Consider the following 14,754-nt stretch of genomic DNA (forward strand, 5'->3'; position numbering starts at 1 on the left):
TTATTCTGCCACAGTGATCTGTGTGAAATCTTCATTTCTGTAGCTTTAGTTTTGCTTTTAAAACGTCTCGGCAGCCAAGCCACGGAATGAAAATGACCTCAAAATACATTTGTGACCATCTTTTCTGAAACTGCCACGCTTAATTTCCACGACTCGCAGCGTTCTGGTGAGGAGGAGAAGATGAAGATGTCCTACCTAAATGGATTCTGCAGACATACAGTAATCCATCTAGAGCTGAATAGTGTAGCTTTTCATTCTATACCAATCATTAGCATGAAGGATAGAGACAATGGCCTTAATTGAGGGAGAGAAAAAGAGAATTGAGGGAGGGAGAAAAGGAAAGATGCAACCTTTTCTTAATGCACAGCCTCCCCCAACCTCCTCTGCCAATTTTCTCTCTTCTCTCCCTCCTAAGTGGCCTTCTAGTTTTTATCTAATCAAAATATATTCACTCCATCTCCTCACTTCTCTCTCTCTCTCCCTCTCTCTCTCTCTCTCTCTCTCTTTCTCTCTCTCTCTCTTTGATCTAAAAGACTGATTGGCAATTTTTCCAGCTAACTGATATAGAACACCGACGCCGGCTGCCAATCTCGCGGCCCTGCTGTTGCCATGCCAACAGTCACGGGGTAAAAAGGGGTGAAGAAGGGGGTTTGGTTTAATACACATCCTGATTTGGTAGTCTGATGCCACATGTTATTATTTTCCATTATTCGCCAGCCTTTTGTCACACAGTGCACATAGCCATTACTTCTAATACCTGTCTGTTTATAGTTTCCGGCAGCGCTAGTCTTATAATGTATTGTGTTTATGTTTTTCTTCCTGCTATTGTTTCTTTTTATTGTTATTGTTAAGAGGGAGATGATAATATGCTTCCTTTCAGCCGCTGCAGAGATCCAGAGGGTTTCCCCTCTTGTATAGTTCAATTTGAAGCTGCGTATTTCATAAACAGGCAAGCGAAACATTGGTGTGGCAATAATTTGATTCACAATGTTGTATATAGCCCTGAACTGTTCTAGTGCACAGTATTGTTTGGTGGGGTGGGGGTGGGTGGTTGAATCCTGAACATGGTCCAAACCGAAATAACATACTCAGTAGTGGTTCTTTATTTTAGTCTATGGTCTAAAGTCTTGGTGTAGTCCCTCCATTATATTCACCCACAACGGAATATACATTTACATTCCAGCACTCCAATTACATCTGATAACATGTAAACACTTGTCACCGGAAACTGGGTGTAAGTCAACAATTGTTTATTACATTTTTATATACAAACAACCCTGCAAGGCACACTTTTGTTTAAATAAGAATATACAATACAATTGTCTTTAAGAGCAAACATATTTTAGTTTGAAGTATATATTAATTTGTAGTATGCTTTCAAAAAGGCCACATGATAGATGTTCTCTGCTTACAGTATCCCACTGACCAGACAACTGTGAAACAGCTGCTTCTGTTTTCCTGTCAAACGTAAAAGTCGCAAAATAACACAAGTCCACTCTGCCAATAAAGGAAAACGTCCTGACCCCAAGTGTACGTGACTGCTGAGGACAAAATAAGTTTGTTACAGAGCTCTGGCCCTGACTGTCAGGATGCTAACATACTAACCTTTATGGGAGTCGGCAATCAAACAGAGCGTCAAACCGTTTGAAGGCATCCTTAAATTCAGCTGATTCAATGTTGCATCAAAATATACTGTCATTCTGTACCTCTAAGACCTGAAATAAACAAATGTTACAAAGAAAATTCTGAAAAAAGAAAAAATCAACAACAAAACACATCCCTGGCTATAGATACGTGACATCAGAGATTTACTACACTAGAGGACAAAAGTGTGGAAGCAAGCAGTTAAAAATATTTTACAGTAAAATTATCAAATGTAGAACTAGAAGGGGATGTTAAGGTTTTGCTAGGGCAATGCTATGGTATCCCAGGTAGTTGCTACCATGTATATAAACATATATGACCCAAAATTATTTTTTTTGCTTCTCCTGTAAAGTTGTTATTTTGGAGGTATGAGGTTTTGTTCCAACAGCAGCTATATATATATATATATATATATGTATATATATATATATACATAAAAAAAGAAAAAAAAGTGTCTGATCGACCGCTGTCCCAAAAGCACAGGCGCATTAGTCCTGTAAAGCCTCTACAATCCTGCAAAGTTTCATCGTTCAACTTAACTACCAACATAACACATTTATTGGCATCTAGTTTAACCCCGTAAGGCCAACACAAAATTTCTGCCATTTAATCTGCTCTACTCTGGCAATTGTGATTTCTCAGTGTTGCTTTTATTCAATATGCAAAGTACATAATCTAACAAAGCTGAAAATGTGGAGATTTTTATTGACTAGTTTGCCTCACATATTTCCATTAATGTCTCTCCAGATGCATGAAAAGGAATATGTGACACATCAGTTGCGTTTTATTGTTACTCTGATGAAACTAAACAATAATAAGCGCTCAGCAATCTGAACTGTGCTCTGAGCTTTTGTGAAAAAAATCACAACAATAAATGAAGTCATGTGTATTTTTTACACAGTGATAGAAAACATAGCACACAGACAGTGGTGATTCTGGACAGACTCCTCTGGCAGCAGATTTAAACGTTTAAAAAGCAAAATTATGTCCAAATTCTCACAGTGGGCAGTGAGACACTTGTTTTGATTTATTGCTAAATGTACTCTAATATGAAATAAAGCTTTCATGATGGAGTTTGTTGATAACAGTCTCTTACATTGACTGTTTTTTAATTAATTAAAAACTCTTAATTTAATTAACGCACCTGATTGAGTTCATCAAGCTTCCAGGAGCATCTGAATGGGGGAATCAGGTGGATCTGATTAGGGCTGTGCAGGATAATCACCAGGAGCTAAACAAATTATGCATGTTTGTGTTTAAACAGTAAAACTTTTGTTAGAGTTGCTTCCAAACGTTTGGCCTGTAGTGCAGATGGTGTCACTTCTTGCCACTAAAGATCAGGTCAGTTAACCCCAGTTGTCAACATCCAACCCTCCCACCCCTGCAATGCTAGAACTTCTTTACCATTACTACCATTATAAGTGTTAAATATCTGTGAAATGTGAATTTAATAATTAATATTTAATGACTGGATTACATAATTAGAGAAAGGTGCCTCACATAAGTTTAGCTGTCACATCCGAAGAAGGTTCTGTTTAGACTCCAGATTGTGAAATCACATTTGCTTAAACCCATCTGGTTCTATGTTTGGACAAGCTGCCAGTACACAATCATTTGAAATGAAATGACCAATATCTGAATGTGGTTTATATCAGAATAGAAAAGGGTTAGATCAGATAGACTATCAGACAAATCAAAACAGAATCAAACTTGATCTCCCACCTAATCGAAGCAGAGAAGAATCTGTAGCAAAACTGCAGCAGAGCTGAAGCAGTGTTAACTGCATAACTCTCTGAATTTTACTCATAAGGAGGCATCCAGGCTGCTCTGCGTACTTCTGAACTAAAATCCCCGACACACCCACATATTATTTCCTCCACATCAACTCAAATTCAAAAGAACTCAGTATTCAAAAGAATACTTGAAAATGCTAAAGTGGCTAACACTGAGTTTCCACTAGTTGGACCCAGGTTGATGTTATGCGAACTGGAACATTCTTATTAGTTTCCACTGGCCTTCGTTGTTAGCTATGCTTCCAGTTTTGGGATGAACTGTACCTTAAACTACTAGCTTTATTTTTTACTTCTCCGTCAGCCAGCTCTCCAGGTCATCTATCCATGCTCCATCCACAAATGCGTTCTTTCCTAGCAGCTGTTGCGAGGTTGGACAAGCTCTATCCCATTCAACCTTTTGAGAAATTGTAGTGCACAACTTAGTAAAATACAGAAATTTAGAGTGCCTTAATAATTACAAATTATATTTATTTTGTGTGTGAAAGGTCACACTGTTAGGATCAATCAGGTGTAGTTTTTTTTATATGTAATCAAAGTAAAATTAGCATTCCTTTTTGGTTCTATGCCAATTTACTGGAGCACATGCACCAGTAAAATGTTATTGTACCCCACTATAACCATAGGGGAAAAAAGTCAATACATAAGCTATTCAGTTTCCCATTTTAACCTTGATTTGTTGGGCTAAACTACACAACACAAATATTATGGCCACACGGATTCACTACAGACACTACATTTCCCACAATGCTCCGTACTTAAGCTGTATGCCAGCTGTTTTCAATATGGAGTTAGCAGTAGGTGGACAGGGACATTCAGTCTTTAACAGCACAGACATACAAGCATTTGCCTGTGTTGATCAGCAAGTCACTTGCAGCCCACTAAAAATGCACATTAGGTATGAGCAACTTATGTAGTCTAACAGAATTTAATGCATCAATTTCAATGTTATCTCACAACAGTTGCCACAAAAAAGTGCATTTGCAGGTGGAGCATGGAAAAATCTTATGATCTCTAAATAATTATGCTGTTTTACACAAATTGATATGATATAAACATGTACTGTGTGTGAAAATCAGTTTCTCCTACAAAGTGAGATCAAATGAGATTCATTTTATGGCTTTAGATTGTTTGTTTGGCCAACAGTGGCAGGATTCCACCGATGGCAGCCTGCGGCAGAACTCTTGTACCGATGCTGTCTGGTCCGCCTTCTGCTTCCATTGTCGTGGCTCCGATTCCTATAACCTGTGACTAAGGCTTCACATAGCTGCGTGTTTGGTGAGTTTAGGACATCAGCGGTCACGCCAGCAGGCCTAGTCGCTTCACCTTGGCCGAGAGGAAGGAGTGGATGATGAAGACGATGGTTTTGGGGCAGGCGTGGAGGTCCAGTTGCTGAAATACAGGAAGAAAGAAGGTAGTGAGTGGAGTTAGAATAAGTTAAAAGGGGATAAAAACAGACTTCAGGGAAAGAATCGAGAGAAAAGCTGTGAAAGATAGAGGAGATAGAGTCCAAAGATAGAGAGGAAATAAGAAAAAAAGCCCCGAGATGGGAGGGAGAGTCATTAAGAAAAAATGTCTGAAAACTAGTGGAAAAGTTGGTCCAAAAGGATGGAGGAAGTCAAAAGAGAATAGCTATGAGAACATAGACCTGTGATCAGAGATGAAAGAGAGAGGGAGAGTGAGAGAGACAGAGAGAGATAGAGTACGAACTGAGTGGGAATAAAAGAGCATAGGAAAGCGAATTGCAGCAGAAAAGTTTAAAAAGGGGGTAAAGAGGCTTGCATGCAGGAGACGACTTAAGACTGAAGAGAAGAAAAAAGAGGAGGGAGGAAAGAGGCTCTCTCACGATCTCAGCCTCCGGGCCTCCAAAGTCGAGGAAGATCATGCGCACGCCGTCGTCGGAGGACATGCGCAGGCGCTCGAATGGCTGCTGCAGGAGGATGTGCCTGCGGACCCCCGCCTCCTCCGTGAACAACGAGAAGCCGTTGTCTATGTGCACACTCAGCATGCACTGCTGACCGTTCCAACTGCACGCTGCAGGAAAAAGAGAAACAGAGGGAGGGAGATATTATAAATATTATAAAGCAAATATTTAAAGGAATAGATCAGTTAAAAATAATTTTCCAAATGACCTCAAATGCAGCATTCAGCCAAGACATATTAGGTGTCTGCTGTTTTGCCACTTTAGTTTGGCTTCTTTAGGTAACAAGTAATCTAAGCTTATCCCCCAATAATAAGCATTGTGCAGACTGCACGCCTGAGCTTGCCTACATGCCTCAAGTTGTCAAGTAATCTCAAATAGACCTGCTTAAGTGATCCATGACATACTGTTATCTACAAACATGCCAAAGTACAGAAACAGCCATTATAAAGCCTGAATTTTCTCTGCATCTTTCTCCAATATTGTAAGGGGAAAGTTGTGTAAATCTGACTTTCTGCTGGACTTTTCCTTTGGCTGTATTCTTTCTTTATTTTTGTTGACAAATTTAAATCTGCATTTTCAATCAATTTTTGACCATTTCAAGTTTAAACCATTTGTTAAATAAGGACATGGCACGGTAACAATATTATGTGTTGTTTGTCAGATAAGACTTTCTACATGTATTTTTGTGACTTAAATGAAGATAAAATAAACAATGAAGGAAAGTTTAGCGTAGAAATCCTTATAATTTGAAATTGTTCAGAAACATTTTGAACAGCTGGTCAAATAACATGTTTTGTTGATTTTCTAAGTGAAAATAAGTTGACACCCTACAGGAAACAAACCAAATTAAGGTATTTTTCTGCTAATTTTAGTGCACAATTTATATTTATTACCAGGGAACAAAACCTTGTATCTCCATTTTTGTTGTTTTTCAGTTTTTGACATAATTTGAAAACTCCTGTGGCTCTTTACATTATGTGTAAATTTCATGCTAAATGGACCAAAATAAGTGGCCCAAAATGACCTTGAAAAAAGTCTGGTTCCATTGACTAAATATAATCCTTTTCCTGTAATGTTACACAAACATATATATGTATATGTATATATGTATATGTATATATATACATATGCATTTCTCACTGGCAAGTCCTGCCAACAGTTAAAACATAATATTCATCATATTACAGTATTATGATACTGTAACCTTCATTTTTTGGTGTGTTTGAATGAAATGAAATGAAATGTTTCTTCACCATTCTACAGTCTCTCTGGGTCGGGGTTATACACTTTCACAACAGGGTTAAGGGGTTATGAGGAATTGATTCTGATTTTGATTCAATCGGAAACACATGGTTTGGAGGAGTGAGCAAGTCTCAAAAACTGGCCTTAGTCCAGCAAAGTTTAGTGCTTTCTCAGCTCAAACTCAGCTGCTTAACCTGGTTTCTTACTGCTCAGTTCAGTCAGGTGTCTCTGAGCAGGACTGTCCCTCCAGAACCAGAGTTTGACCCTCTGCTTCACGCTTTGACTCTTGATGTTGGTGTTGTCACCAATGTGTTTCCTGGTTTGTGTGCACTGACTGGTCTGATTGAGCTACACAGCCAGTAGAGGGCAGTCTTTCTCTGAGCTTTTAAGTGGTATTTTGTCATGAACCCATGCTTTATTGTGGTATTATTGTATTAGACTGTTAACTGACTTTGTCTCATGCATTTCATCTTCATATTAACTAAACAGTACATACTGGGCAGTCTGCTACACATTTTTCAATGTGCAACTGAGTGACCAATGAAAGCAAGAATTCATAGTCAGTACAGAATGGTGCAACACACAAGATGATCAGTAGAGGGCACCATCATCCTTCATCTCTAATCCAGCTCCACACTTCTGCAGCACAGCCACAATATCAGCTTAGATCTTTTATAATAGCTCAGTGAAGTGCTTTATGCTTATTAATACCAAAGCCACATTTTATGGCATTTTATATCCTTTGCTATCTGAAATTCTACTTGCGTGCCTTATTTGAGCCTATTTTCATCCAGCGCCTGGTGTTGTGTGGGACGGTACTGATAAAATGTGCCTTTTTTACACTGAAATAAAATCAGTATTGCAATTTCTGGCATAATAAGGAGGATTAGGATCCGTTTCAATACTATTTTTAACATGCCCCTGCCAACTTTGACTCTTTTGACAACTTTGAAGTGCATCACACCTGCTTTAGAAAAGTGGACATTCCAGGGGAGGAGGGGACAGTCAGGCCAGAGATGACCTCTCAGAGATGACTCTGTTCTGGTGTTTTTTCATGTGCTTTTTCTGCTTTGTTGTTTAATAAAGAGCATTTCCTCATAGCAGAAATATGGCTTCATCTGGCCCTTTTTCTGCACAATGCAATAATACTAAGTACACTATATTGCCAAAAGTATTCGCTCGTCTGCCTTCACATGCGTATGAACTTGAGTGACATCCCATTCTTAATCCATAGGGTTTAATATGATGTCGGCCCACCCTTTGCAGCTATAACAGCTTCAACTCTTCTGGGAAGGCTTTCCACAAGGTTTAGGAGTGTTTATGGGAATTTTGGACCATTCCTCCAGAAGCGCATTTGTGAGGTCAGACACTGATGGTGGACGAGATGGCCTGGCTCGCAGTCTCTGCTCTAATTCATCCCAAAGGTGTTCTATCGGGTTGAGGTCAGGACTCTGTGCAGGCCAGTCAAGTTCTTCCACACCAAACTCGCTCATCCATGTCTTTATGGACCTTGCTTTGTGCACTGGTGCGCAGTCATGTTGGAACAGTAAGGGGCCGTCCCCAAACTGTTCCCACAAAGTTGGGAGAATGAAATTGTCCAAAATCTCTTGTTCTGCTGAAGCATTGAGAGTTCCTTTCACTGGAAGTAAGGGGCCGAGTCCAACTCCTGAAAAACAACCCCTCCACCAAACTTTACACTTGGCACAATGCAGTCAGACAAGTACTGTTCTCCTACCATTCTCTTAACCGCCAAACCCAGACTTGTCCATCAGATTGCCAGACGGAGAAGCGTGATTCGTCACTCCAGAGAACATGTCTCCACTGCTCTAGAGTCCAGTGGCGGCGCTTTACACCACTGCATTCGACGCTTTGCATTGCGATTGGTGATGTAAGGCTTGGATGCAGATGCTCGGCCATGGAAACCCATTCCATGAAGCTCTCTATGCTGTTCTTGAGCTAATCTGAAGGCCACATGAAGTTTGGAGGTCTGTAGCAATTGACTCTGCAGAAAATTGACCTCTGCGCACTGTGCGCCTCAGCATCCGCTGACCCTGCTCTGTCATTTTACGTGGCCGACCACTTCGTGTCTGAGTTGCTGTCGTTCTCAATCGCTTCCACTTTGTTATAATACCACTGACAGTTGACTGTGGAATATTTAGTAGCAAGGAAATTTCACGACTGGACTTGTTGCACAGGTGGCATCCTATCACAGTGCCACACTGGAATTCACTGAGCTCCTGAGAGTGACCCATTCTTTCATTAATGTTTGTAGAAGCAGTCTGCATGCCTAGGTGCTTGGTTTTATACACCTGTGGCCATGGAAGTGATTAGAACACCTGAATTCAATGATTTGCATGGGTGAGTGAATACCTTTGGCAATATAGTGTATCAAGCTAGCATAATACAGAGTAATAAAGTTGTATCAGCAGTCATGTTTAACATATGGGCAAGTTAGAACATAGCTAATCAAATACCATAGCTTTTTTAAATATCAAGTATTTAAGTACTTTATTGTTATTCTTTATTAACAGCTTGGTGTGCCATTTTTTGGGTGTCTGAAAAGCGAATTGCATTAGATTCTAATGATTTTTGGGCAATTTCTGCTGCAGATATCAATACTTGTGTTCACTCTGTCCCTCACTCCTTCATAACAAAGTTCTCTTGAACTGATAAAGTAATGCAACTGCCCTTAAATGGGGGAAATAGTGAGATCGAGTTCACAAGAACTTGTCAAAATGGGTACTGAAACGGGTGGAGGATCGTAGTGTAATGCACATATGAGGAACTGTGAGAGAAAGGGAAGTACCTGTGGTGACTTCTTGTATAAGTTCGGCAGCGTTGTGGCAGCCCTCCACCAGCAGGTGGCTCCAAGTGGACAGGTCTTTGGCAGTGTCCACACGGAACAGGTGGGTTTCCACACCTTGTTTAGTGCCCAGACGGAGACCGAAGGTTAACTCAGAATCCTGCACAGATGAACTCTTCCCAGGCCCTGAGTGAACGAGTCTGAAGAGGGAGATGGACATTAATAGGTATCTGAATGGATTTTGTTTATGCATGTGATTACACATGGATTGCAACCGTGTGGGACACAGTGTGTGGGATCTGTCTTTTTAGCAGAGGTTTGCAGTAACTAGTCATTCTGGAATATTTTGATGTACATTTGAAGTTCCTATTGTTCCGTTCATCATGAAATTTTACAGTGTAAAGAGCAGCCGGCATTTTAAACGAGTGTGAATCAGTTATAAATGGTGTATATTGGGAAGTATGTCTACTCTACATTTAGTGTCTACATTCCCACATTTAGTTAGGATTTCATTCTGTTTTTCATTCTGTTCAGCTCCTAGACTGCTTTTTGATGCTCACATCTTTCTTTTTAAAGTTCTAATGTTTTAATTTAGACCCAAAGGATCCTAAAAGAGACAGGAATGTCACCTTCGGTTCCTAAGCTGATAGAGCGCAGGAACTGAAAATTTCATGATGAATGGACCAATATAGAAGCTTCAAAGCTGCTTGGAATAAAATCTCTTTACATTAACTTACATTAGAAATAAAGAATGTTTTTGCCTTCTCCTGCCATTTTGGAGATACTTGTTTTTCTTTGGCCAGCAATGATTTCCCTAAATCAGACTGGTATTAATTTTGATTTGATTGATCGGTACTTTAAGTGTGCACTGTGTGGCTTTATTATCTACAAAAATACAAACATGGCATTGGATTCACTATAAACAAATACAGGTGATGCAGGTGAGCAGGAGATTACACTACTCTGTATGTGTGTGCGTACCTGGTGGTAATGAGTGGATGGCTCTTGTCTGGGCTGTTAAGGCTCTCTCTGCTCTCCGGTAAAGAGCTATACAGCATCAGATCTCTGTCTGTCAACACGGCCAGTACTGGCCTCTCTGATCCCTAGTGACAGAACAGGCACAAAAACACTGGTTATAACTGCATCATTCACTTGTATACACAAACGTCATTCACTTGTGCACACAAACCTACCTGCTTACCTGTACCTACACTGTAAGAAATGTTGTTGTGCTCATATTGTATTACAAAATTACAATATTTTACTGCATATGTGCTTTAAAGTGCTCCCAAGGCTATATGAGCTCCCTCAGTTTTGCTACATCATTGTACAACTTGGAGCAGTATAGGCATACACCACTAATCTATGTAGCTCGCATCTGGTAGCAAATTCTTGAACATTAATGCACACTGTTACACAGTTAAGAGAATGATCACTCCATTTTTCACAACAGTGTAGTACTGCTTATCACTCACACTGAACTGAACAACACATTACAGCACTGACAGGCTCCAGTTGCATAGCAATGACAACAATCCTGGATGAACAAGCGAACTGGAAAACAGAACATCATGGTAAGAATACCAAAACATGTAAATTGCATACATGCTGGGTTGGGAATAACAAGTTAAAAATGATTAGATAAATTTAAAAAAAATCAAATTAACAAAGACTAAAAAAACTACAAGGAATGCTGGGAAGCTCAACCCCCATCATTGCAACATTAAGAAACAGTTTGCTCAAGACTGCACAAAGTACCCACTGTAATTACTGTCAAATCCAACATTTTAACTCCTTTGTCAAAGAAACTTGACCTGGTTCTCCCAGAATGCAACATTTTCACAGTAATCTGTTGTATTTAAATTAGGACAACCACAGGATCACCACTGACCAGATGTTACTTGGACAGTGGACTGTGGTCTTAACAGTGACGTGATAGTTGCATGTTAGAGGGTGTTGTGTTGCTGTGTTTTTGCTGGAGTTTTTAAACACCTTAATATCAATGCTGGGATGAGAACAGCTTGAATGAAAAATATCCAGCCAACACTGACCACTGATGAGGATGACAAGGAAGAAATGAAATTTCTTTCATGCGCATGAAAGAAATATGCAATATGCTCTAACACAATTTAGGTGTCCCCAAAAAAAAGTGGCCAGTAAATATTTGACAAAGCATCATAATCAGACACCATCCCTCCTCAAACACACACACACATACACACCTGCTCTATGATCCAGCCGACGTGTCTGATGTCCAGGCCTGGCTGCAAGGCTCTGAGGTCATCTTTAACTGTGGACAGCAGTGCAGCGCTGGCCGTTTGGATGGCATTATACCATGACTGGGCCATAGCTGGGTCCTTCGCCCTCAGAAACACTGACTTCTTCCTGTCCGCTGACACCACCTCAAAATACCTACAGACACAGAGAAAGCATGAAGATGCGTTAGGCCTGTGTTTTGCAAGGTTCCCACAATTTCTTAAGAAACCATTTTCAACAAATTTTCATTGCTTTGCCTTGTGGACACAACAGCTGTTTCACCTTAAAATGAACAACGACTGCTGACATCCTTCACATTAAAGTCTGTAATGCAAACCCTCAACCCCCTCACTGACTAAGCGACTGACACTCACACAAACCAGCCATCATTTGATCAAAAGTACAACTAAAACAATAAAAGTACATCAGATGCTGCAAGAAGCTGGCGTATGTTAATGTAGCCTTACTCTACCAGGCATTCTGACACAGCGTCCATGTATTTCTCCACATGTGGTACTGTAGCATTCCAAACAACAGCTGAAATGAATGGACACTCAAACCAGGCTTTAGCAGCCAAAATATGTTAAAATATGCTGCAAAGAATATGCCAAAATATGCAATTCTCTAGGTGTTTTCCATTACTAGAGAATGAGTCTACATTATTCCAGGTTTTCCAGGTTTTCTAGGATGCGTGAGGACCCTGTTTTGACATCATAGTAAAAATGATTTCTGCAGCATATCCAAAATCCCTGGAATTCTGTGCCAGAGAATATTAAACCTGACAAATCCAGATTAAAACTAGCATCAGGCTAGCATCTGTCTGGTGTATTGAGTCTATTTATATTAGGCCTCTTTTGTTCCTCTATAACTTGTAACTGCTAACACTTCTTCATATGATTTTCACTTTGAGCTTTCATGTTTTTTTTTTTACTTCCCTGTGTACAGAGCTTTGAGATTATGAAACTAAAAAATAAAGTGCAGCATAACTAAGATGAAAAGTGCTATATAAATAAATAAAGTTATTATTACCCGACTGTGCTGTTCTGTGTAGGAATCAAAAGACAGCCTTGAAAACTAAGACTGGATGTCCTTTTGTTCTGCATACGCTTCAAAATCTCAAAGTGTCAGCTACAGTTGGCTGCCACTGGCAATTTGGGATATAAATGCCAGCTTATTGTCCTCATCATTGGCGGCCTTGGGTATCTTTACAGACTTCCAGTGCTGGTATATTGCAGGTGTTTGTAAGGCAAAAGCTAAACAGCTTGCAAACTGTCCTGTTCCCTTTTGGCCATCACAGGGAGATAAATGTGGAGGAGACATCTGTATGAGGTTGTCTGGATAAGACAATATTTGAAGAGTTTAATCCCAAAATACTCTACATCCATAAACACATTCTTATTTCTCTAATAAAGGTTGTCTTGCCTATTCCCAACTACATATATAATTAAAAAGAAAATGTCTTTACTCATTAAATGGAACAATGAAATGTACTAATGAACTATATTAGTATGCTAGTGCTGTGTTTTTAGATATAAGTGGATCCATTTGATTACACTAACCCATCCTTGCTCCACGCATGAATGTGTTCTTTCATAGCAACTGTTGCTAGGTTGGACAAGCTCTGCAGAATGCTGACAGTAATACCATTCAGCCTAATGAGAAATTGTAGTGCACAGGTTTTCAGAGTATTTTAGACTTAGAGTGCGTTATTCATATTAAAACAAATTGTGCCAGGTCACACAGTTAGGTTAGACTTTTTTCTGTCATGTAACTTGTTTTTAGAGATAAATGAGGCAAGGTATCATCATAATCTGTAACAATCTGTATACCACCGCAACAAAACCTTGTATCTCCTAAATCTTAGCTTTACAGCAACAGGAGCAGTTCTACATTCATCATGAAATTTTAACACATTGTAAATTTCAGCAGACACTTTTTACTGTAAATAAATAAATAAAAAAAAACCCAATAAAAATATAGATATCAGTTTTGTTCCAAAAGCAGCAATAGATCAATAGATCTCAATAAAGTCAAGCTACTCAGTGGCAGTGATGAAGAGAGGCAAACAAAACAAAACTCCCAATAAAGCATTTATAAGCTGTAGAAAGTCTCTACAAAGGTAGCGGATGATACAATCATGAATGCACAGGCTTGCAGGATTATATGACAAAAAAACAACCCCTGAATGAACCTTACCATGTGCCGTTTCGCAAAAATTAAATTTGCACTATAGATTTCCATTTTTTGATGAGCTACACTTTGTCATGTTAAGTGCAATTTTTGTCAATCTTCTATAAAGCTTATTGAACCTAGCTACAGTAGCAACAGAAGTGGGCGGGGCATGAATTGGTCACTTGTGTTTTATATGGAATGAAATAAAGTATTTCAAATGTGTGAGTTTACCTGTCCTCTGTGTCTGGGGGGCACTGTTTGCGGGTGACGTGGCACATTTTGAGCGGGATGGTTCTGGTCTCCGTGAGCGCTGGATCAGGCTGCTTCTGTGGAGTGGACGGTGGAGAGTCCATCACGGGAGGAACACCTGGAGACGCGCTTTTAAAAAACGCAGACATCTCCTTTATGTACTTCACTGAAGAATGAGAGGGTAGAAGAGATAGAGAGAGAGACTGGCATCACCACTAAGGCTCATGTTTCAAAACATCCATTATGCATAAAATATACATCCATTAGTTGCATTATTATTGGCCCTTAATCCATGCAACAGTGGTAAACGATGATCAAAAACAGTGTACTTCTGCACACAACCCCTCTTTTTTGTGTCTGATACTGATAGCAATTTTCAGGGACTAAACATTCTAATAACTGATAATACAGAGTGATTTAATTACAGATTTATATTTTATATTTTAATTCTATATTCCAGTAGTTTTAGTTACACAGTGCTTTACTGACAGGTACAGTCATATGTGAGAGTTTCAACATCCCTTATCAGATTACATGTTGTTTATTTTCTAAGTGAAAACAAGTTAACGCATGTTCTACAGTGAAGTAACTGAATATGGCATTTTCTGCACATTTTACTGCACAATTTCTTTTGATTTGCCAAGGTTAACACATTGGAATGTGCTATAACATTT

At 39.4% G+C, this 14,754-nt stretch overlaps 1 protein-coding gene across 1 annotated transcript in view; it reads right to left on the reverse strand.

Annotated features, from left to right (window-relative positions):
* Nucleotides 1-1,233: 1,233 nt before the first annotated feature.
* The window catches only part of snta1 (syntrophin, alpha 1), a 50,660-nt gene continuing 37,139 nt past the window's right edge, over nucleotides 1,234-14,754 (reverse strand). Inside the window, exons 3-8 of the mRNA XM_036571213.1 lie at nucleotides 14,063-14,246; nucleotides 11,626-11,815; nucleotides 10,385-10,506; nucleotides 9,407-9,603; nucleotides 5,281-5,468; nucleotides 1,234-4,826 (exon numbers count right to left, since the gene is read on the reverse strand). Coding sequence (XP_036427106.1) covers nucleotides 4,734-4,826; nucleotides 5,281-5,468; nucleotides 9,407-9,603; nucleotides 10,385-10,506; nucleotides 11,626-11,815; nucleotides 14,063-14,246 — 974 coding nt within the window. The 3' untranslated portion in view covers nucleotides 1,234-4,733. The remainder of the gene's footprint in view (nucleotides 4,827-5,280; nucleotides 5,469-9,406; nucleotides 9,604-10,384; nucleotides 10,507-11,625; nucleotides 11,816-14,062; nucleotides 14,247-14,754) is intronic.

This window comes from Colossoma macropomum, unplaced genomic scaffold (genome assembly GCF_904425465.1).
Source record: "Colossoma macropomum unplaced genomic scaffold, Colossoma_macropomum, whole genome shotgun sequence".
Lineage (NCBI taxonomy): Eukaryota > Metazoa > Chordata > Actinopteri > Characiformes > Serrasalmidae > Colossoma > Colossoma macropomum.